The 25,036-nt window shown below is 39.2% G+C and overlaps 1 protein-coding gene across 5 annotated transcripts in view; it reads right to left on the bottom strand.

Moving 5' to 3' along the window:
- LOC127803870 (lysine-specific demethylase JMJ26-like) overlaps positions 1–25,036 on the bottom strand; it is an 82,847-nt gene that overhangs the window by 40,754 nt on the left and 17,057 nt on the right. For 4 of the 5 annotated variants that reach the window (XR_008023598.1, XM_052340461.1, XM_052340460.1 and 1 more), the window contains 4 exons: positions 23,309–23,638; positions 21,426–22,109; positions 14,008–14,080; positions 13,838–13,923 (listed from right to left, as the gene is read on the bottom strand). Coding sequence is in view for 4 of the 5 variants with exons in the window: in XM_052340461.1 (XP_052196421.1) it covers positions 13,838–13,923; positions 14,008–14,080; positions 21,426–22,109; positions 23,309–23,638 (1,173 nt within the window). In the remaining variant the exon portion in view is untranslated. The remainder of the gene's footprint in view (positions 1–13,837; positions 13,924–14,007; positions 14,081–21,425; positions 22,110–23,308; positions 23,639–25,036) is intronic. The other variant, XM_052340462.1, reaches the window with a different exon arrangement.

The following is a 25,036-nucleotide window of genomic DNA, read 5'->3' as shown; positions in this document are numbered from 1 at the left end:
AACTGGCCATCTCCTTCATCTCCAACCATCTCCTTCATTTTCGTCCGCCATAGCTGTAGCCCCAGCCACAGCTGTCATTGTAACCGTCGCCCTTAACTGCAATCAAAACAGTTGCCATTGAGGTGATAACCAACCAGAGTCACAAAACTACGTCAAAGAAAGCGAAGGGTCGCAGAACGGACATCGACAGGAAGACAAAAGGGTTGGCAACAAAAAACCCAGACAGCCATCGTAGTCATTGGAGAAGATGAAATGATGCAACAAAAAGTCGTACTCTAGCATCGAAGATGGTAAATGTTTGTCGCAGGCGAACTCAAGGAGGGTTGACAGTAGCACCAGAAAAGGCTAATTCGTCGGCCCAAAGGTTGTCATCACATGGTGTTGGCGAAGATAGATTAGAAGATAAAGAGAGAGTAGCATCCAGAATCATCCGCAACTAACTTATTGATTTATGTTTCCATATGAAAATGGTGTTGAAACTTCATTTCATTATTACTCCGCCAGGGGATATTATCCACTGTCGGTCCCAAGCCAAGGGGGAGGGTTGCGTTAGGTAGCCGACAGCCAGCGTAAAATCTAGTCGGATCCAAATATGAATTCTAGACAAACTATCTGTTGAGATGTAACCCACATAGAAGTCTAGAATTCATGTAGCCAACTCCACATAGTGGGATAACGGCTGGATATGTTGTTGTTGTTGTTGTAACTTATTGATTTATGCTGTATTTTTCTGTAAATTAATTGTTGTAATCTAGTCTTAGAAAGTAGGAAGTAATCTAGTCCTATATTCTAGGAATTATCTAGTCCTAAAACTTAGGAGATTTCTTAAGAGTTGTTCTCTATTTATACTTGTACATTCATTCCTTGTAAATGTGAGAAAATATTCTTCTTTTTTCCCAATTATTTAACATGGTATTAGAGCCGCTATCACAGTTTCTGAAACCCTAGCCGTGTGCCTTCATTGCATGCTTTCTAACCTCTCTTCGAGTGCCTTCATTGCACTCCTTTATTCGTTAGCCATCTGCTATTGTTGTTGCCCTCCCAGATTGTCTGGAATGTCTACACGATTTGATATTGTCACGGGAGAGTCTTCGCCTGGGGTGGAGCAGTTTACTGGATATGTTCCTAAGGTGGAGCAGCCTACTGATCCTAGTCAAGAGACAAATCATGTTGCTGTTGCTGGAGATCTACTAAACATCCACCTATCCTACCTCCCAAACGAAAAAAAACTACTTGCAATGGGCCCAATTGGTGTGACCTTTTCTTAAAGGAAAAGGGAAAATTGCCCATCTCATGGCCTCTCCTCCTAATGCAGATCATCCATTGTTTTCCACATGGGAAATTGAGGATTCCCAGATTATGTCTTCGCTATGGAATGCCATGCTACTTGAGGTAAATAGGAATTACATGTTGTTGGGAACTGCTAGGAAGATTTGGGAGATTATAACACAAACTTACTCAAAGGTACAAGATGCATCTATTATCTATGAAATTAAGACCAAGCTTAGTGGGGCTAAACAAGGTGGGATGTCGGTTATGGAGTATTATAATTACATGAAAGGCCTTTGGCTAGAGTTGGATCACTATCAAAATATTAAAATGATATGTAATGAGGATGTTGTGACCCTTAATCAAATAATGGATAGGGATCAGATTGTTGAATTCTTGGCTAGACTTAATCATGAATTTGATCAAGTTAGGGTGCAAATACTTGGCCGAGAGATGCTACCATCCATCAACGAAGTATTTGTTGGTGCATGCGGAAGTATAGTGGTTTTAGAAAATAAAACTTTTCAGAGAGCCACAAACGTTGGATGATATTGGAGAGCTGTAGCCTTTTTTTTATCAAAATCTCCTATAGGCTTCTCATTTCTTTTCTCTTTATATAGAGCCAAACAACCATAAAGGCAATCAAGGCATTTATAGCAGTTTAGGAATACAAGAAGATTCCTAGAGAATTAATGCTATAAATGCTATATTGAAAAACAAAAAGACTCTACTATAAAGCCTTTCTTAATACTTTAAATGTTGTATATTTAAATGCTTCTAGAAACCACTTTAGATGCCCCTTGATATGCTGAAAATCATAAATTATCTTAATCTCACAAATTCCCCTCTTAATTTGTGATTTTCAATTGAGCTTTGAACTTCTCAAACTTTTCTGAATTGATTGCCTTGGTGAGCATGTCTGCTGGCTGCTCTTTTGTACTTACAAACTTCAATTGAATTTCACCCTTCTGTACTAAATCTCAAATGTAGTGATGTCTGAGTTCAATATGCTTAGTCCTAGCATAAAAAACAGGATTTTTTGTCATAGCAATAGCAGACATATCATCACAACAAATTACCGTAGGCACCTCTTGCTTCTAGCCTAGGTCAGCAAGCAACTTTCTCAACCAAACAGCTTCACAAGCTGCTTCAGTAGCTGCAGTATATTCGGCCTCTGCTGATGATAATGCTACAGTTTGTTGCTTCCTTGAACTCCACAAAATAATGTTACTTCCCAAGAGAAACACAAAAGCTGAAGTGCTCTTTCTATCTTCCAAGGATCCTGCCTAGTCACTGTCAGTGAATCCATTCAAAAAATACTTTGATTCTTTATTATACCTAAGTCCAAGTTTCCTGGTTCCATTAAGATATCTCAGCACTCTTTTTGCTGCAGAATAATGCAATGTGCTCGGGCTACTCATGAATCGGGATAGCATTCTTACGGCCTGCATAATATCTGGCCTAGTGTGGGTCAAATATAACAAGGAACCAATCAGACTTCTATACAGCCCTTCATCTACCTTCTTGGACCCATCATCAACCTTCAGCTTCTCATTCAATGCCATTGGAGTGGATATAGATTTTGAATTCAGCATCTGAAACTTTCTCAGAATATCAAGGGCGTATTTTTCTTGGGAAATGAAAATTTCCCCTTTTCCTTGCTTGACCTGTATGCCAAGAAAATATTTCATAACACCCAAGTCAGTCATTTCGAATTCATGCATCACTGACTGCTTAAAATCAGCAAGTAACTTCAGGTTATTTCCCATGTAGATTAGATCATCTACATATAAACATATCACCATAAAATTCTGTCCACTCCATTTCATATAAAATGATGGCTCATTCGGACTTCTATGGAAACCACTTTGCTGAAAATAGGAATCTATCCTGCTGTTCCAAGCTCTAGGAGCTTGTTTAAGGCCATATAAAGCCTTCCTTAGCCTGTAAACTTTTTCTTCTTTACCCTTCAGCTCATAGCCTGGGGGCTGCTCCACATAGACTTCCTCTTCAAGCTCTCCATTAAGGAAAGCTGACTTCACATCCAGCTGATATACCTGCAACTTTAATTGAGCTGCTATGGCCAGTACCATTCTGATAGTTTCAATGCATGCCACTGGTGCAAAAGTTTCATTAAAATCCACACCAGGCTGCTGAACATACCCTTTTGCAACAAGCCTTGCTTTATTTTTCTGCATGCATCCATCTTCATTATACTTGGTCTTAAAGACCCATTTCAGGCCAATCACTTCCTTTCCTTCAGGAAGGTCAACCAGCTCCCATGTTCTATTCTTTTCTATTATTGCAATCTCTTCATCCATTGCCTTCAGCCACTTATCTTCTTTTACTGCTTCTTTGAATTTCTGTGGCTCACAAGAAAAAAGAGCAAATTCTGCACTTTCATTGTCTGAATAACTCTTGAAATCTCCATACCTTTAAGGAGGTCTTCTAATTCTACCTGATCTTCTTAAATTAGAGACTGGAGATGAAGATTCTACTGAACTTGTGGTTCCAGAACCTGAAACCTGTCTTCCAGAAGTACTTCCAGCTTCTATATTTGCTGGATTTTGTGTCTGATCTGCCTCTTCAGTCTCTGTACTTTCTGCAGGACCAGAGTCAGTCACTTTAATTGAGTTTTGAGAGCTGGAACTCCATTGCCACACTGCCATTTCATCAAATATAACATCTCTTGCAACAGTCAACTTGTTAGTTTGGGGATTAATAATCTATATCCCTTGGATTCATCACTATATCCAACAAATAACAACTTTTCTCCTTTTTCATCAATCTTATCCTTGTTAGGAGATTTATTCAGAGAATAAGCAGGGCAGCCAAATACTTTCAAATTACTTACATTTGGTTTTCTCCCACTCCATGCTTCATAGGGAGTTTTATTCTGGGCTGATTTTGTAGGGGAACGATTCAAGATATAAGCTGCTGTGCTCACAGCTTCAGCCCATAAGCTGTTAGGCAGTCCTTTTCTTTTAGCATGCTTGTACCCATCTCCACAATCGTTCTATTTCTTCTTTCAACCACTCCATTCTGCCGTGGGCTGCGGCTTACTGTAAGCTGCCTTTGTATCCCCTCTTTCCTGCAATACTCCATGAATGGGTGGTATATGAACTCCCCCCCCCCCGGATCAGTCCTCAAAGTCTTTATTTTATATCCACTTTGTCTTTCTACAAGAGCCTTAAATTCAAGAAATACAGAAAAGGCATCTGATTTTGCATGGATAAAATAAACCCAAATCATCCAAGTATAATCATCAACAAACAACAAGAAATATCTCTTATTACCAAGAGGGAGGGTTCTTGTTGGGCCGAATATATCAGCATGTACTAACTCCAGCGGTGCTTTAGCTCTCCATGCTGTTTTTGGAAATGGAAGACGATGCATTTTCCCAAAAATACAGCTTTCACATACATGATCTTTCTGCTCAATTCGGGGAAGTCCCTTCACCATCTCCCTTCGCTGGAAAGGCTGAAGTCCCCTCTGATGTAGGTTTCCATACCGCAAGTGCCAAAGTAGGGATTCCTCAATGCTTTCTCCCTTGAGAGCCATGTCATTAGAATATGACATTGCAAGTGGAAACACCTTGTTTTTGGTCATTTCAATTTATGCCATGACCATATTCTTCTTCTTGTCAATAACCTTGCACTCATTTTTATCAAAATGAATTTGATAACCCTTTTGAGCAAGTTGTCCAACACTTAAGACATTGTGAGCCAAATTTGGAACGTAAAGTACATCATGAATATATATTCCTTTTCTCTCCCGATTTAGTATGGACAGCAATGACTCATTTGCCCTTAATCCTTTCTGCCTTGCCATCTCCAAGGATGACAGAATTTAAGACGCTCTCATCAATCTCCACAAAGAGCTCCTTGTTCCCTGTCATGTGATTACTGCACCTGCTATCTAGGAACCATATTTTGTTCTCCTCGCTTTCTGTACTTAAGCAGGTGTAAAAAACATGTTCTTCATTATTCTCCTTAATTGGCATCAGATTTCTCAGCATTTTGATGCCAGCAATCCCTTTGAGAGTGATTAGGGATTCGGCACTTTTTGCATTTGTGGTAATAATCAGCAGCTACATGATTGGTCTTCTTGCGAATAATGCAATAAGGGCCTTGGTTGTTCTGTTTTTGAGGCTAAACGCCTCTACCACGTCCATGGCCTCTTCCACAGCCTCTATTTGACTTTCTGGGACTCTTCCCTGCTGAAATTGGCCTCCCTTCTTCTCTTGATCCTTCCTTTTTAGATTCACCTTGGATTGAAAAGCCTGCTCTAAATATTGACTTGAAGACTTCTTGATCCTTTCTTCGTGTGCTTCCAAAGAACCGTTGAGATCAAACATAGTGATCTTTGATAAGCCTTTGGATTCTTCTATGGCAGCTGCTGCATGATCAAATTTAGGAGGTAAACTCCTAAGAATCTTCTCCACAACCTTCTTTTCATCTATCTGATCTCCATAGCCTCTAATTTGATTCACAATCTCAGAAACCTTTGAAAAGAACTCCTTTATTGATTCAGAATCCTTCATGGATAAAGTGTCAAAACTTCTCCAAAGTGACTGTAGCTGATTAGCATATTTTGCACTCTTATTTTGTGGTTCAAGCTTAGCATTTAAGTATTCAATGAACATGATTGTTACTCATTTTGGGCTCAATGTTGTCAATATAGGTACACATCACATGCAAAGCAAACATGGAACAAAAAGAAACGATTTTGGTGCATGATAGGAGTGGAAGAGAAACTTGAAGGCATGGTCAGCTCTCAACTTGAAATAAGATGGAGAAAGTGAAAGTGTAACAAGAGAGAAAAGTGAAAAGTAAAGAAGAAAGAGGCTAAGGAAGAAATCTAGTGGCCTACATCGAAATGCATACCGCTGTAGGACCAATATAAGAATTAGTTTCTAAAGCTCACAGTCCTACAGTGGAATGCACACAGCTGTCAGACCACTTTAAGAATTGCTATCTGGAGCTCACGGGTCTGCTACAACAAGCATACCGCGGTAATGTTCTGAACTTCAATTCAAAGCCCGATTTAGGCCCGTCTCCGTCCAAATCAATGGGAAATGAAAGTCTTCACTGCGCACGACTTTAGTAACCTTAAAAACACTATATAAAGACTTATTCTTGAGGGATTTAGAGAGTTTTGGGGGGGATGAAAGAGAAGGAGGCAAGTCGAGGAAGAAGAAAAAGATTTTCTTGAAGAACTTCGATTTTGGTTGTATTTTTCTGTTCTTTCTTCTCTCCAACATCATGAACTCTATTTTTATTATTTTTTCATTGGTCAAGACTATGTTAGGCTAAGTACTTTGTGGCTAGGGTGATTGATGAAACCTTGTTCAATGATGGTTTAATTAAAAGTATTTGAGTTTTATTATATTCTTGTTTTTCGGGTTGATCGTTTGTTATCCACTAATTTTGTTTTGATGCTTGGCCGCCATTAGAACGTGTTTGTGATTTATATTGCTTTTGAGAGATTCAATATAGATTAACACTTGGTAATAAACGACATAAGGTTCAATAATAGGTAGAGATGCCGTTGTGCCTTGTGAAATCTTGTTTAGATGATAATTGTGGATAAATACATGTTTGTGTATTTGTAGATTAATTAGAGATAATTAATCTCATATATAAACATAGATTCGATTGACCATCGAGAGAGGCTTTTGATTAACTTAAGATCATTGATTTTCAGCTCCAAGCGAGAATTATAAAACCTGATCACTGGAAGATTAAACCAATTAAAGAACTACGATGGATTCATGAACCCTAGTGCATTAGATTTCTACATTCAAAAACGTAAAGAATTATTTTGTGTTTTCCATTTAGTGAGTTTCTTTTCGTTAATATAAAACTTACAGTGAGTATTCTTTTAATTGTGTGTGGCTTATTAAAGTTAATGGTGGTTAAAGTAGGGATCAAAAGCTAATCCTCATGGGAACGATACTCTATTCATCATTATATTACTTATTACGATTCCGTACACTTGCGAAAAAGAATACGCGAACAGTAACCTTATGGAAACAACCTTGTTGTTACCTTCGAACTCCTTCTCCAATGTTTCCCAAGCAACTTTAGCCTTTGTGATACCGTAGATGCGAGGGTAGATGAACTTGCTTACGCCTTGATGTACATATCTCAAGGCTAGGGCATTCTTCTTTGTATTCTTCTTGTATTGGGTTTGATTCTCTGCAGTCCATGCTGTATTTGAGCCTACAGTTGGTGGTTCTTCATAATCCTCTTCAATCAATTCCCACAAATCTTGAGAGATGAAGAAGAACATCATTTGATCACTCCAATATCTATAGTTTTCACCCTCAAAGATGGGAACTTGGCTTTGAGAGTAGGAGAACATAGTGTTTGATGTAGATCAAGGATTTGAGGCCATTTTGAAATTGGAATTGGGATGTTGGCTCTGATACCAAAAATTGTTGGTGCATGCGGAAGTATAGTGGTTTTAGGAAATAAAACTTTTGAGAGAGCCACAAATGTTGGATGATATTGGAGAACTGTAGCCCTTTTTTTTTTTATCAAAATCTCCTATAGGCTTCTCATTTCTTTTCTCTTTATATAGAGCCAAACAACCATAAAGGCTAATCAAGGCACTTATAGCAATTTAGGAATACAAGAAGATTCCTAGAGAATTAATGTTATAAATGCTATATTGGAAAACAAAAGGACACTACTATAAAGCCTTTCTTAATACTTTAAATGTTGTATATTTAAATGCTTCTAGAAACCACTTTAGATGCCCCTTCATATGCTGAAAATCATAAATTATCTTAATCTCACAGTATTTGCAATGGTAAGGAGTGAGGAGAATAGGAGGATTGTGATGCTAAAAGAGGCAACCTTTGATGGTTCAACATTGATGTCAAACAAGGGCAATGAACCAAGGAAGTTAGGAAGGATGGAACAACAGGTAAAACCTGGCAACAAGGATGGCCTATGGGGCACTTTTTGCCCAAAACCTAGGCACACTCGAGACACTTGTTTCAGACTACATGGAAAGGAGGCAATTCTCAGCAAGCTTGGTGGGTTTAAAAACTTCGCTCCAAAGAACCAAGTCTACCTATCTCACAAAACCCAAGAGGAGGGAAAATCTGGAGAAAAGACTGATGTGGATAGTAGCCCTGATCTCACTCAACTTAATGCCGATGAGATCCATAAAAGCTGAAATCTTTTCTTAAGACCATGCAAGAAGGCACCTGCTCTTTAACACTCTTGGGTAACACAAATTCTGCATACTTTACTGCCTTAAAAACTATTTGGAAAGATGTTTGGATCTTGGATTCAGGAGCCATAGTCACATGACACCCAATCCAAGTATATTTAGTACCTACCAGCCACTCAACACCTCCAAACAAATTACCATTGCCAATGAGAAATCAAACCCTATTGTTGGTCAAGGCCAAGTTAACCTTTGCCCAAATTTGTCTCTTAAATCAGTCCTACATGCCCCTCAATTATCAGCAAACCTTCTCTCAATCCATCAACTCACAAAGGACTTGAATTGCTTAGCCATTTTTTCTCCTAATGGTTGTGAGTTTCAAGAACTAAAGACCAGGATGAGGATTGGAGCTGCTAGGGTAAAGGATGGGTCGTATTGCTTCATGGTGAAGGACTCTCATCCACCTAGGGACTAACTGCAGGTGGCATACTCCTCAAACAATGCAACAGATCACTCAGAAATATGGCTGCACCATTACCACCTTAGCCACCCTCCATTCTCACTTTTGAAGGCTATGTTTCCTACTTTCTTTAAGTCTATAGACCCTAGCATATTTCATTGTGATATATGCATCTTAGCTAAACAACATTGTGTTTCTTATTCAATCAGTAATAAAATCAGTTCAAAACACTTTTCCTTAATCCATTCGGATGTTTGAGGGCCTTGCAAAATCCCTAATTATTCTAGGACAAAATGGTTTATCTCCTTCATTAATGATTGCACTCGTATGACATGAGGTTTTTCGCTTAAAGATAAGGCAGTTATAGGGACAGTATTACCAAACTTTTGCAAAATGATAGCTACCCAATTTGAAACCCCTATCCAAAAATTTAAGACGAACAATGCTCGTAATTATTTCAATCATCATATGCATCAATTCTTCCAACAAGAATGGATTGTCCATAAATCTTCTTGTGTCGACACCCCACAACAAAATGGAGAGGCCGAACGGAAGATGACAAATCTCCTTAATGTGGCCCGTACCCTACTTCATCATCATCATGTGCCTAAACTATATTGGGAGGAAGTTGTCCTAACTGCTAGCATTTTTTATTAATCAGGTGCTAACCAAAATTCTTAACCATCAAAGCCCCATTGCATGCCTAACTACACATTTTCCAAATTTTAATGTGCACAACTCTTTACCTCAAAAGAGTACTCGGTTGCGCGACCTTTGTCCATATTTCCAAACAACATAGAGATCAACTGGATCCTAAGGAGATCAAATGTGTATTCTTAGGCTATTCACCTACCCAAAAAGGATATAAATGCTACCATCCTCCTACCCGAAAACTATATATCTCTAAGGATGTTACCTTCATTGAAACCCTTCCATTTTTTCATTCCTCTATCACTGGTCACCAAGGGGAGCCTGCTTATGGTGACCTCGGTGATCCTTGGAATACCGTTAACCGCAACCTATCAATTCCAAACCCAGCCTCTGCCCCTGCTTCCAAACAGCCTACTCATTCTAGCCTCAATTCCCAGCCTTCCCATAACACTAACCGCAACCTATCTTCAGGTACTGGCAGCCTTCCCATATAAAAGGACAAGATCATGCTGAAGTGAGTGAGGAAATAGCCACTCAAATGCTGTCACCTCCAGTACGGTTTTAAGGGTTCACCCTATGTTTATAAGCGGAGGCAGCCTGGACAAGAACCCCAACAGATCCAGTCCTCAATTTCTAGTCAAGGTAATGATCTCACACAACCCATTCCCATGACTTCTACTGAACCTATCTTTGATGATCTAGACCTTCCTACTGCTGTTAGAAAAATGGTGAGAAACTACACAAAACACCCCTTAACCAATTACATCTCCTATCATCGGCTCTCCCCAAAACATAAGAGCTTCATGGCATCCTTATGTGCAATTATCATTCCTAAATCAGTCCAAGAGGCACTAAAGGATCAGAATTGGAGAAATGTCATGATGGAAGAAATGGGGGCTTTGAAAAAGAACCACACATGGGATCTTGTATCCAAACCAAAAGAGGTTAATCCTGTTGGGTGTAGATGGATTTTCAAAGTTACATACAAGGCAGATGGCACCCTTAAAAGATATAAGGCCAGGCTGGTGGCTAAGGGATATACCCAATCATATGGAATTGATTATCTTGAAACATTTTCCCTAGTAGCAAAAATGATCACGGTCAGAATCCTCTGATCCTTGGCAGCCCATTTTGAATGGAACCTACAACAACTAGATATCAAAAATGCATTCCTCCATGGAGACTTAGAGGAAGAAGTATATATGGAATTACCACTAGAATTCCAAGAAGGAAATGAAGGACAAGTATGCTGCTTAAAAAAGGCCCTATATGGCCTTAAGCAATCACCCAATGCATGGTTTGGCAAGTTTTCTAAAGCTATGAAAGCTTTAGGGTATTTTCAAAGTAAAGGAGACCATACTCTCATTATAAAGTATTCAAAGGAACGCAAGGTAACAATTCTTTTAGTGTATGTTGATGATATAACTGTTACAGGTGATGATAAAGAAGAGCAGGTCAAACTCAAAGAAAAATTGGCCAAGGAATTCGAAATCAAGGACTTGGGCACTCTTAAATATTTCCTAGGCATTGAGGTTGCCTACTCCAAAGAAGGGATTTTTCTGTCCCAAAGAAAATATGTACTTGATTTGTTGGCAGAAGCAGGTATGCTTGGTGGAAAATGATCTAAAATTTCAATTGAACCTAATAGCAAATTATGGAATAATCCAAATAGTCAAATGGTGGATACGGGGAGATATCAAAGACTTGTTAGGAGACTAATCTACCTATCCCACACAAGGCCAAACATAGCATTTGCAGTCAGCCTTGTGAGTCAATTCATGCACAATCCAATAGAGGAGCACACACTAGCTGTGAGGAGGATCTTAAGCTACTTGAAGACCACTCCAGGCAAGGAAATTCTCTTTAAAGCAAGGAAAGAACTAGACATCAATGGTTTTTCAAATGCAGATTATGTAGGTTCAGTAACAGATAAAAGATCTACAAGTGGTTATTGTGTATATCTAGGGGGAAATTTGGTATCATGGAGAAGCAAGAAGCAGATTGTGGTAGCAAGGTAAAGTGCAGAGGCTGAGTTCCAGGCCATGGCCCTAGGCCTATGTGAGGTCTTATGGTTGAAAATCATTTTAGAAGACCTAAGGATTCAAATCCAAGGCCCAATTGGGATAAAGTGTGATAACCAATCAGCTATCAGGATAGCCCATAATTGATAGACATTTTGTATAAGGAAAAATTGGAAGCAGGTTTGATTCAGTTACCCTATGTGCCTTCAGAGGATCAGGTAACAAATATACTGACCAAAGGGTTGCCAGCAAAGAGATTTGATGATTTGACAAACAAGCTTGGAATGTGCGATATACATTCTCCAGCTTGAGGGGGAGTGTTGGCGAAGATAAAGATAAAGTAGTAGCCAGAATTATCCACAACTAACTTACTGATTTATGTTGTATTTTTCTATAAATTAATTGTTGTAATCTAGTCCTAGAAAGTAGAAATTAATCTAGTCCTATATTCTAAGAACTAGGAATTATCTAGTACTAAAATTTAGGAGATTTCTTAAGAGTTGTTCTCCATTTATACTTATACATTCATTCCTTATAAATGTGAGAAAGTATTCTTCCTTTTTCCCAATTATTTAACACGTGGTCATTCAATGACAACACTCGTGACTACTCATACAGTCACTGCCTAGTCGCCAGCCTCGCCAAATATCCTAAGAGGGTGATTCGCAAGGACTCAGCCAAGAAGACCACCAAGAAGCCTCACATCAAGGCATTCATCAAACTCATCAATTACAACATCATGCCTATTCACTACACTCTCAACATCGAACTCAAGGAAATTGTCATGCTACTGCAATTGAAAGTGAAATTCCTCCAAAAAAAAATTAAAAGAAGGGTTGTTTCCTTTTCCCGTTAAAAGGCGTTTAAGGTTGTTGTGTTGTCCATAAAAGCAAAAGGTTCCAACTTAGCCTATAAAAGTTGCCTTTAAAAGTTCAGGTTTTAGTTTAGCCTGTAAAAATTTTAAGTTATAGCTTAACCTGTAAAAGCTACAGCACGTTGGAGAAAATTTCATCCTCCACAAGACGACACAAGAAGTCTAAGATGTCGCAAAGGAGACGTATTCCGATATTGAGAACATAGAAGAGGCATTGTCAAGAAGACCTCTCAATTACCCAATATCTTAATTGTCTAAGTAGATATTGACAGCAATTCAACATGTTCAAAGTGACCTAAATAGACAGGCACTTCATAAAAAAAATTGAAGGTGGACAAGGATCTACCAAAGACCTAGTTTGCTGTTGTGAAGATCCAAGCTAGGATTTCCTAATATTTATAGCCAAGCTTGGGAAGGTATGTAGAAAATTATGTGATTACAATTTTGTATTTAGGTGTACAATTATTTTTTCAACTCTAGCTGACAGTTTTTTCTTTAACCAAATCAATTTTTCTCTTCCTTTACCGACTCCATATAGGCGATTTCTCCCTTGTATTTTCTATGTATATGTATGTCCTATCAAATGAAATGTGAGAGAAGTTATTTCTGTCCAAAAAACATTGGTAGTTTGGATGATGATGGTATACCAATCCATGTTGCTTGTTAGGAATGACATCGATAGGGCCCATTAGGTGCAACTTTCATTTTCAATCTTCTATTTAAGGTTGGCATTCTTCTGCCATTTTTAGCTTTCTATTTTTGTTTGAAAGGTTTTATAGCTCATGGTGCTACTATAGCAATAATATAGCACGAAATACCGTTGTTTTTTGGTACACATTACTAAATAAACAGAGTTTAACAACTTTGGCACTCATGTTTTAGTTGTTACTGAAACCAGAAGAATGAACAGTAACTTAGGCACCGACCTTTTTACTTGTTACTGAAACCATGAGAATAAAACACATGCATGTGTGCACATGGCAGCAAAATCTGGTAAACAGATTGCACTTGATGGTACAACACAATATCTTCAATGTCTCAACATCAAAATGCAAATAACATTAATAATTAATTAAAATAAGATTAGATAGTTCCTGGTCACAAAGTAAACTATGGATTGAAGTGGTATGCATCTAAGGAAAACACAAGTACAAGATAAAATGTGCTTCAGAATATAATTAACCTCCAAATGTCTGCAGCAAAAAATCCAATTTCATATTAATTTAATGTTCAACAGTATAGATTGACATGGAAATGCAACAACAGCATAAACAACTATGACAGGGAACTCACCACCAATGAACCACACAACTGATCATTTCAAATTTAAAACATATCCTAGTCATGACATAAAAGCACACCCACTACAATCCATTATACCTTCAGATTTCTAACTTGATGGGGACAGCCAGCTGGTATAAAAACAGCATCACCTAGTTTTTGCACAAAAGTCCATGGTTCAATTCCTGCACCAAGTGACAAAAACTTACATGACCAAAGGAACTGTAGCCATGAATCCAAGAACCACATTGACAATGTAACAAGCAAACCATATTCCTCCTTGAGCCTCTTTTTGTGTTCTAGCGTCAAATAAAATGTCTGGTCATGAATTGGGTGAACAACCTGAACATTGAAAGAACAATAAAATGGTAAATTCATGTCAGCCAATAACAGGGAAAATAAACAACAAATTCATCTATAAGAAGATGACAAAAATGGCATAAGACTCAAATTGGCACACCTAATCTGAGCTTCTACCAGGAAAGTATAATCCATGCATTTCACCTTCATGTAAACCAATTCAATAGTTCCATCTATTGCAAGAGTATCAAGCACAAACTCCCCTATTAGGGGAAAAAATTTACTTGGACAGAACACTTGCATGAACATAGCAATTACTTTTTAAAAGAACTGGAATTATATTAAGTTACTCATAGGAAGAATTGTTTTGTATTGTTATTTCAAAATCAATTAAATTATTTTGTAATATGATTTTTAAGTTGTACAAGAAACCACCTTTGACACTGGCAATGGAAGTAGCCTTCTACACTTGGAACACCATTGATTACTTCAGACATCAAATTGTTGAGCACAAATTACACAAAGTACATTGAATTTTAGTACTAACTTATATAAGAATCCTAACATGCAACACAATATACCACATTTTATAAAATTTGGCATACCAAGATCATGTTCTGTCAGAACTCGAATCTGATAGAGAGGTTCTTCCACAATTGAGGAAGAATTGAAACTGGGCGGGAAGGCTGAATTCGAGAAAGAGAAGGAAGAAGATAGAAAGAGAAGGAGGGAGAGAGAGAGAGATTGAGAGAATTTGGAGGGAAAGGAACTGTGGAATAATCCTCACATGATCCCCATCCTCGTTTGCATTCTCTCATTTATAGGAGAGTTAGTTAGAGTTTCTAGAGAAATCAGATCGGCTCAAGTGCCATGTGCACTTGGCTCTAATCCCCCACAACACAACCTCTAGTTACAATCATCTAACCCCCCTTCCAATCATATCTACCAGATTACAAGAATACCCTCGGGCAATGACAACCCCCCTCCCCTTAAAGTATTTCTTGTCCCCAAGAAATCAGAGAAGGCTAGCCACTCTAGGATACCGTTGGAGAAGCTCTGGGAGGTACTCCCAAGTGGTGTTGTAGGGGTGCAAATGGGTCTAATGCACCAAGACTTGTGCGAGAGAAAGAGAGCCCTAGTAAACCACCCTCCAGTCTAGCACTGCCTTGGGCTCCACCACTTCTACTAAATGATTTTCAATCAACTCTGATACCTCCTAGCTTACCCCTTCAATGGTGCCCACTGCCTTCTTCAAAAGGGACACAAGGAACACCAGATGCAGCCCCACCCCATTTGGAAGTAGCAACTTATAAGCCACTAGACCGATCTTCTCAATGATCCTGAAAGGCTTGTAGTACTCGGGGCTGATTTTTTATGTAAGGCCCTTGGTGAAAAGATGTTGGAACCTTTTCACTTTCAAATAAACCTCCTCACCCACCTCAAAAGCCCTGTTTGTGCGGTGTCTATCTGCCATCTGCTTCATCATTTACTGGGTCATGGCGAGCTCTCTCTTGATCACTTGTAGGGCCTCTTGTTTGGCCTGCAAATACTAATATGTTGTGGTCTCAGATGATGTGTAATGCATGACAATACGAATGATAAGGGGTGGATATCCAAATAGGGCTTCAACGGGAGTCATCTTGTGGGTTGTGTGATAGTTGGTGTTGTATCACCACTATGCTAAAGCCATCCACCTATTCCAACTCCTCTGCCTTGTAAAGCATAGACTCCTTAGATATGTCTCTAAGCATTGATTCACTCGCTCAGTTTGCCCATCAGTTTCCAAGTGGTAGGCTAAAGACAAACGCAATCCAATTCCCAATGCTTGGAATAAAGATTTCCAAAATTGACTTGTAAATATCTTAGCCCTATCTTAGATCAGCTCGTGGCAACCCATGTAGCGCTTAAACACAATGTTCATCAGCTTCCTTGCCACCTCTGTAGTAAATGGATGTGTTAGGGCAATGAAATGGTTGAACTTGGTCACCCTGTCAACCACTGCCAAGATGGTGTCAAAACCCTCCAACTTGGGCAGCCCCTCGATGAAGTCCATAGTGACATGCTCCCATGCCTGGGATGATATCTCCAGGGGTTGGAGAAGACCCGGGTAAGGCATCAACTCGTGCTTGCATCTTTGGCAAGTGCTACACTGTAGAACATACCTAATAACATCTTTCTTGAGTCCTGGCCAATAGAAAAGATACCTAACTCGATGATAGGTCACATTCAACCCTGAATGTCCTCCAATGGGGGAATCATGTAAAGACCGTAAAATTTGCTTCTTCAGTTGCTCATCCTCTCCGATCACCACCCTACTGTTACATCTAAGTAATCCCCCTTTAATAGAATATATCTCGAGTCATCTCGGGGTTGTACAGATAGTCAGGCTAGAATCTCCTTGATCCAGATGGTCTTCTCATAGCTACTAGCTATGCCCTACACTCAATCAGGCACTAGGGTAGAGATTGTGTGGCAACTACCCTCAGTCTCCCTTTTTGACAAAGCATCTGCCACTAAATTCTCCTTCCCCTTTCTATACTGGATCATGTAGTCATACCCCATTAGCTTGGTGATTCCTTTCCTTTGTAATTGGTTGTGAGCCTTCTGTTGTGACAGAAATTTCAGGCTCTCATGGTCTATCCGGATTGTAAATGGCCTCTCTTCCAAGTAATATCTCCACTTCTCCACAGCCATTAGGACAGCCAATAGCTCTTTGTCATAGATACTTAGGCCAAGATGCCTTCGAGAAGGGCTTGACTTAGATAAGCTATAGGCTTACCTTCTTGAATTAGGACTGCCCCTACCCCAGTATCACAAGCATCCGTCTCAAAAATAAACTCCTTAGAAAAATCTAGCAATGCTAGGATGGGAGCTTGGGTCATGGCCTCCTTGAGAGACTCAAAAGCATCCTCAACCTCCACACCCCATTGGAAGCTGTTTTTTTTTTTAACAAATTGGTGAGGGGCTTACTGATCACTCCATACCCCTTGGCAAACCTTTGGTAGTAGCTAGTGAGTCCAAGGAACCTTCTCAACTCCTTCAGGGTCTTAGGTTTGGGCCACTGTTTCATAGCTGCAATCTTTTGAGGGTCAGTACTTACCCCCTAGCTAGGTATAATACGGCCGAGATACTCCACTCAGTCTCTGCAAAAGTACATTTGGACCCCTTCACATAAAGTTGATGGTGTTTGAGGATTTCAAATGCCTTCCTTAGATGGATTAGGTGTTGATCTAGGTTTGGGCTGTAGACTAGGATGTCATCAAAGAATACCAGCATGAATTTTTGAAGATAAGGAGCAAAGATGTGGTTCATGAGGGCTTGGAAGGTTATAGGTGTGTTTGTGAGGCCAAAGGGCATGACCAAGAACTCATAGTGTCCTTGGTGGGTGCGAAAGGCTATTTTAGGGCAGTCCTCAAGGTTCATTCTAATTTGGTGGTACCTAGCTTGGAAAAAACAGAGGCCCTAGTCAGCTCATCCAGGAGGTCCTCAATAATTGGGATTGGGAATTTATTTTTGATGGTTATGGAGTTGAGCTGCATGCAGTCAACGCATAACCTCCATAAACCATCCTTTTTTATACTAAGAGAACTAGGGAGGCAAATGGGCTTTGGCTTTGTTGAATAAGGGATTTGGCTAACATGTCCTTGATCAATTTCTCGAATTCAGCCTTTTGGATAGGAGAATATCGATAAACTCTGAGGTTGATGGGTTCATCATTTGGTTTAAGGTGGATGGAGTGATTAAGGAACCGGTGTGGGGGAAGTGTGGAAGGTGTGGCAAATAAGTCCTCAAATTCCATTAACAATGTGTGAATCGATCCATATGAGTGTACCAACGTGGTTGTTGGTATTAAGGCCTTGGTCATTTTCTACCCTCCACTCCTCTACTTGTTTGCAACATAATCCTCCCCTCGCTCCATCTCCATCTCTCAGGCATATATGGAATGTAATTGCCCTATTGAGGTGCCTCCCAGCTCGAAGAGTCTCTGCAATTTCTTTCCTGATACAGTCTTGCATTCCCCTGCTTCTTGGCACCCCACTAGTCACTTTTTGGCCCTCCCTATCAAAAGTCACTTCTAAGGTGTTGAAGTCAAATACTAGGGTGCTTACAGTACGCATCCAATCGACCCCCAGCACAATGTGGCATCCTCCCAACCTTAGGATCCACAAATTCGCAGAGAATTCATGCCCACTCATCAACCACTTGAACCCAGCACACTTGAATTGGCTCACCATTCAGCTCCCATTAGCTATCAAGACAGATAGTGGGGGTGTCTCCTGCAAGTTGCATTTAAGGACAATGGTTGTTTCCTCATCAAGGAAACTATGAGTGCTGTCACTGTCAATGAGCATCACCAATTTTCTTTTCCCCACTACCTCCTTCACCTTAAGTACCCTACCTGAGGCCTGGCCTTGCAAGGCATGCATTGAGATTTCTCCCCCTTCTTCGCCCTCAATTGGTTCCCCTTGTTCTTCCTCATCCTCTGCTTCCCCTTCTTCTTCTCCTTGTCCTTTCATTGTCAACAATAGCCTCTTACACTGATGCCCTTAACCATACTTTTCTCTACACCGGAAGCAAAGCCCCAATTGCCTCTCCTGATCTATAGTCAAAGCCTTTGCTGGGGTTGGGGCTAGTTGATTCCTTCCCTTTGATCCATTCCTCAGCCATGGCTGGCTACTTCCTCTATTCATCCCATTGTAAGAAGTCTCCTCTCTACTGCCTTTAGAGGATTATCTATACCTCTTGGCGAAAGTTTCCAAGGACAACTCATGAAGGCAAGCTTACTCTGTTGTTTGTCCAACTGATGTTGGATAGAGCATCTTCACTGTGTGCTAGATTAGATCATCCAGCCCACTAATGAAGCTAGACACGAAATAGTCTTCATCCAATGAGGGGTGTGAGAGGGATACCAAAGATCTAAGCTCTTTGAACCTTACCTGATACCTGATACTCCTCCATCGTTCCCTTTTGTTTCAACTTATTGAACTCCTCAATGACGTCTGTCCTGGTCTTCTCTCCAAACTTGTTGTAGAGTCTATTAACGAACTCCGGCCAACTCCACTCCGCTCTTCCTCGACTCCAATTCTGGAACCAAGCATCTGCAACATCATCCAAGTAAGCAACCGTCATGTTCACCTTTTCCCTTTCCGCCACCCAGTACTGGTAGAACACTCTTTCACATCGTCGAATCCACCACTGAGGTCGGTCCCTTTCAAATGATGGAACGTCCATCCGCAGCCCTGGAATGGTGAACCACCAACCCCACAATTCAGATTGTCTTTCTTTGTCTCCACTCTTTCCCCTGTCTCCCCTTGACCATTGGGCCTCTACCTCGCTCTTGGCGTCGTCAGAATTGGCACCGATGAAGCCCTAAGGGGAAGGTCGGTTGGGAGGCTAACATGAGGCTGCCAAGCAAAGATGCTCAAGGCAGCACTCAATTGTTGGTTGAATTGCTGGCTTAATCCAGCAATTTCCTCCCAAAGCCCATTAACGGCTCGATCCAACTTGGCCGCATACTTCGATCGACTCCAGTTGATCTCCTCTTGCGTGTTTTTGATGCCCAATTCCAAGAGATCTAGGCAGTCCTCTACCTACTCCTAGTACTGATGCATCCCAACTTCCATGACATCCAACCAAGATTCCATCTGTTCGCTCGTGTACCTTCAACCATAACCGCAACTCCACAAGTTGCTGACTCTAATACCAAATGTCAAATCTCAGATCTGACATAAAGGTTCTTCCATAATTGAGGAAGAACTGAGACTTGGCAGGAAGGCTGAATTCGAAAAAGAGAAGGAAGAAGATAGAAGAAGGAGAGAGAGAGAGAGAAAATTTGGAGGGAAAGGAACTGTGGAATAATCCTCACATGATCCCCATCCTCATTTGTATTCTCTTATTTATAGGAAAGTTAGTTAGAGTTTTTAGAGAAATCAGATCAGCTCAAGTGGCCATGTGCACTTGGCTCTAACCCCCTACAACACAGCCTCTAGTTACAATCATATAACCCCCCTTCCAATCATATCTACCCGATTACAAGAATACCCTCGGGCTGTGACATTCCTATTCCATGTAATAAAAAATCAAATTTCCAAGGAAGATTATCTTAGTTTCTTCCTTCAAAAACGGATTGTCACGACTTTCACTCAATACATTTTAAATTCTTCAGCACTGATACATGTCTGATGAGCTTCCCAGCAACCCATAGTTGTTGATAACCATTTTATGTACATGCAAATTAATCACTTTGAATAATTCTTTCCTGTCATTTTAGCACAAATACTTTCAGAAGCAAATATTTTTAAGGCCCCAGTTTTTCAGAAGACAAATAGGATCATTTCATTTCTAAGGGTCAAATAATAATTTATTTTAAGGAAGATTCAATCAGAAACTGAAGGTATTATGCAAAAGTAACCTAAGCATTTGCACGTGAAAGTCAAGCCATCTAATGATAGGCTTTATGCAATGAGATTCACAATTATGAATTATTACAAAAACAAATACAAAGCAGGTACAACTCACTTTTGTCTTTCTCATACTAAGACTAGCCAAATATTAAGAAAAGAGGAAGAAGGAAGCCAAAAGGAAACACTGCCTGGTTGAGGATTTTCATCCTGTCTTTACATTGGAAATAAAAGCAACTTGAAACATTTGGAGTTATGATAAAATGGTAAAAAGTTTATAAACAAGCAAAATATTTAAAATCAAATCTAGAAATTAATAAATTAAAATTAACTGTTGCCTTTTACCGTTGGTGGGACAGGGTGTACACGCAATGGCAATGGGTGTAAGCCCCAGAAATTTTAGATTTTTAATATTTTAAAAAAATACAGAAAAATAATAATAGAATGTCACAAGATCTTTATAAGAGAAACTTAGGATATGCAAATAATAGCAATCAAGAATCAGCTTCAAGAGGCAGACATCCTTAAATACCCAAAGCTTTATTAAATAAAAGAATGTATAATATTGATTTAAAGGGTTTGGGGAACTGGAAATGAGTTCCTGTCCATAAAGGTGTCCACGCCACTGTACCTTCAGAAAGTGTTTGTGCTTCTTGGCATATAGGTTCAAGGATCTAAGAGGTATAAAAACAAGCAGTTCTTCAATTTATCACTGTGCTACCAAGTGTTCCAGAGCAATCTCATTATTTCATGCATAATTTTGCTTCTCAGCTAATAGTTCAAGTCAGTATGAGAAAAAATTACAACCCTTCCCATGGAAATAGATGAAAATTGTGCTTCTTGCAACTTTTAGATGCAACGAAGAAAAAAATGTTCAAAGCTAATAACATCTTCTTGGAAGCCCCCCTACTACAACCCATTACTTTCATATATATTATGGCTTTCATCAATGTTAAAAAATGTTGAATGACATGGGAATAGTTAACCTGTTGCACTCGAGAACAATATGTATGCCTGAATTCTTTGAAGTGTTTCCTCAGATATGCTTGTAGCTTTGGAACATCTTCTCTCCGAAAGATGTCCCAGACCGCACCTCCATCCACATCTTCAATTTCTTGTAAATCCTTTTCTAATACAGGAACACTACTAAAATTCCTTTGTTCTTCACCAATTCCAGTATCTCCCATGATTTCAGGATCAGTAGTAGCATTTTTAGCTGTACACTTACACTTTCTAGCCAAACCTGCACTAAGTTCTCCTCTCTTCCTCTTTCCTCCCCGAAAACCTTTTTTCCTATATTCACTACTGCAGTCCTCACAGTTGCTATTATTCTCTTCTGATAGAATATCAGAACCACATTCTGCACCTGGGTTCCTTAACACAACATTATCATTTGCTGGGATGATTTGAACCCCAACATTATCTACATTAGAAATTTGCATACTGCTTGATGCTGCAGCAGAAGAATTTGAATCCAACTGAATGTCTGAGCAGCAAACATCTTTCTCCATAGATGGTAATAGACACTTCTCAAGTACTTGGTCCATTATCAGACCATTTTCAAGCATTTCCCTTTCATCCTGGGCAATGTGCTGTTCCTTTAACTTCTGCACGGTGGCAAGAGTATGTTGATTAAGGACTGTCGCATGAGTATGTGTCAAAACATTCACCTGAAACATCAAGCTAAAATTTTTTGTAAGCTCCCAAACAGAATTTAAAAAAAAAAAAAAAAGTAAAACTCAAAATATGGATGTCTGATAAGGTACAGAATAAAAAAATAACTTGAGACTGTGCAAGAAAAGTTTGATAAACATTGTTGAACCCATTTCTAAACAAAAACTTTAGAAACAATTGATAACTTGGTAGCACAGCTTGCGTTCCAAGAAGTCCCAAGTTCAATTTTGTTATGCATAATATTTGCTGTGCGTTTTTGTTTGTGTCCAAGTGTTTTTGCACCTATGCTTAGCCTACACCTGTAACCATTTTTCAGCCATGAGAGCCAACATTGGCTGGCTATAAAGAAAATTTTCAGCATCTCAAGCATATCAAACCAGTAAGGATATAGCCAAACTCAACAAAGAAACTGCTGAACAGAAGTACTCAGTACTTGGATCAAATTGCTGTTGATCTGGCAAATGTTTGCATGTTTGACTTGAGCTAAGAACCCTGTAGGACCGAAATGATAAAGTACTAAATTCACACTAATCTAGATCATATGAAAACTCAAAAAGATACTAAAGTGAAGTTGGACAACAAAACTGCCTCAACCATGCCAAATCATAGGTCCATTCCACATCACAGATCTTCACAAGTTTTTAACTTTTACAACAGGGAACATGCTTGCATAGTATATAGTTCTAACTACTATTATAGAACACATTCAAAACAATAAAACTAACAGTGTCAAGAAAATTTGACATCCACATTATATATTTGATTCAGAACATTTTAAACAATTTTGCGCCATAAGTTTAGACTGCGAGAAGTGTTACATTCATAGAGTTTGTAAACTTGAATCAATCTCCTTCTACTTGTTTATCTTGTAATGTATATTTGTGTAAATACTTAGAGAATCTCCAACTGGCATCTATACATGTAACATAGCCTCCACCAAGCCCAAGAAGGAAAGGTTTCCGCACTACATGAACCAAATTGTTACACAAAATTAAAATTAAGTAAAGAAGGATAAAGACCTTATTTGTTTGACCCTTGCATTAACCGAGAGAAAAGTCCATTATACCTACTGAAACTCAAAGAAAGGAAAGAAACAAAGCAGTTGTCTCATCATAATATTATATATATATATATATTTCTAATAGCGGATGACACATGGGTGAATAGAAACTCAACGAATAAAACATAACACTACCGCATCAGACATGTCACAATGAAGCTTCGTTACAGAGTCCCCTCGTCCCAGCTCCTGAGCAACTCCATAAGCAATATATGTTTTTGGTCCCATGTCGGGCTTCAAAACGCGCTTGGGTAATTTTGCAGCAAGATTTAGAAAACCGCTGCGAGGGTGTGTATATTCTTTAAAGGGCAAGCTACTGATGAACTCAGCACCATGCCGAGGCAAACGTTCCTCAAATAAGCTTGATGGGGGCCAGTCTTTCAGCTTAAGAATCTGAGGCCATCCAAGAGTGTCCAGTCGACCTTCCATATACCCTTTAAAAAATTGGTGGATATTAATCTCCACCTGTTTGTCATAACAAGAGAGCATCAAATAAACAATAACTTAAAAACCTTCAAATGCAAGATAATGAATGAAGGTACTTGATAAAAACAAAACAAGCTCTGTCAAAGCATGAAATATGAGGGGAATAAATATTGAAATTAAGAATCAGAAAACAATATAAAGACACTCTAAAGATGCATTCAAATCATAGCTAACTTTTGTTCCTATTATAATCAAAGTACTAAAGGCAGCTGCAGCCAACCAAAGTTATACCTTTTTTGTGGCATGCAAATCAAGAATATTCCATATACAGGTACAAGCAGAAATTACTCACCAAAAAACAAATAGTTGGCATATTTGATTGTGAAAAACAAATGTAAACATTAATGAGGAAAGTGTCGTGAATCAAGGCAGTAAATCAAGGCAGAAAAATCAAGCAGAGTTGCTATAAATCAAGGAAGGAAGATTTGCCACAAATCAAGGAAGGAAGAGATGCCACAAATCAAGGAATAGATGTCAATTAGCATGTAATTAGCAGTCAAAGATTAGCTGTCAATTACCATGTAATTAGTAGTCAATTAAGCATGTGATTAGATGTAATTAGCTATAATTTAGGCCTTAATTTTAGCCTTAATTATTGTAAAGTTTACTATAAATTTCAATGGAGGGAGGGAGGCTAGACCTAACATAGAGTTCTACTCCTAAAAGAAGGGTTTTCTCTCTTTTCTATCTTGTTCAACATCTTTATTTTCTAGCTTGTTCAACATGGTAACAGAGCTTTAGGGAACTTTTTGTGGGCAACCCTTCTCCGACATTCATTGCCGATTATCCTTCTAACCTCCAGCCTTCATTGCTGTTCAGTTTTCTGGCAACCTTCATTGCTGCAACCGCACCTACTGATCCATAGCTCTTTCTTAGTCTTTCTTTAGCCTTATTTCTCCGTTCAATCAAGATGTCTACTCAAACTAGTGAGATTAGCTCTTATGATACAAGAGAAACAACAGCACCTCCAGGGATCTTACCTTCTGGAGAATTGCAGCAGATTCATGCACCCTACAAATTGGACGGAAGAAATTACCTCAAATGGTCTTAACTTATCCGAACCATTTTGAAAGGGAAAGGAAAGATAAGTCACATCACGAAGACCGGACCAACGAAGGAAAATCCAACCCATGCAGCATGGGATGAAGAGGATTCCATGATCATTGCATGGTTGTGGAGTTCCATAGCACCCAAAATAAGTGACACATGTATGTTTCCACCCACAACCAATGAAGTTTGAGAGTCTATTCAACAAACCTATTCGAAAGTTAACAATGCAGCCCAAATTTATGATTTGAAGACCAAAATCATCACTGCAAAACAAGGGAACAAGTCTGTCACAAAATATGCCAATCTCCTAAAAGGACTTTAGAAAGA

The sequence above is a fragment of the Diospyros lotus genome, chromosome 6 (genome assembly GCF_014633365.1).
Source record: "Diospyros lotus cultivar Yz01 chromosome 6, ASM1463336v1, whole genome shotgun sequence".
Classification (NCBI taxonomy): domain Eukaryota; kingdom Viridiplantae; phylum Streptophyta; class Magnoliopsida; order Ericales; family Ebenaceae; genus Diospyros; species Diospyros lotus.
This window is presented reverse-complemented; position numbering and strand designations above follow the sequence as displayed.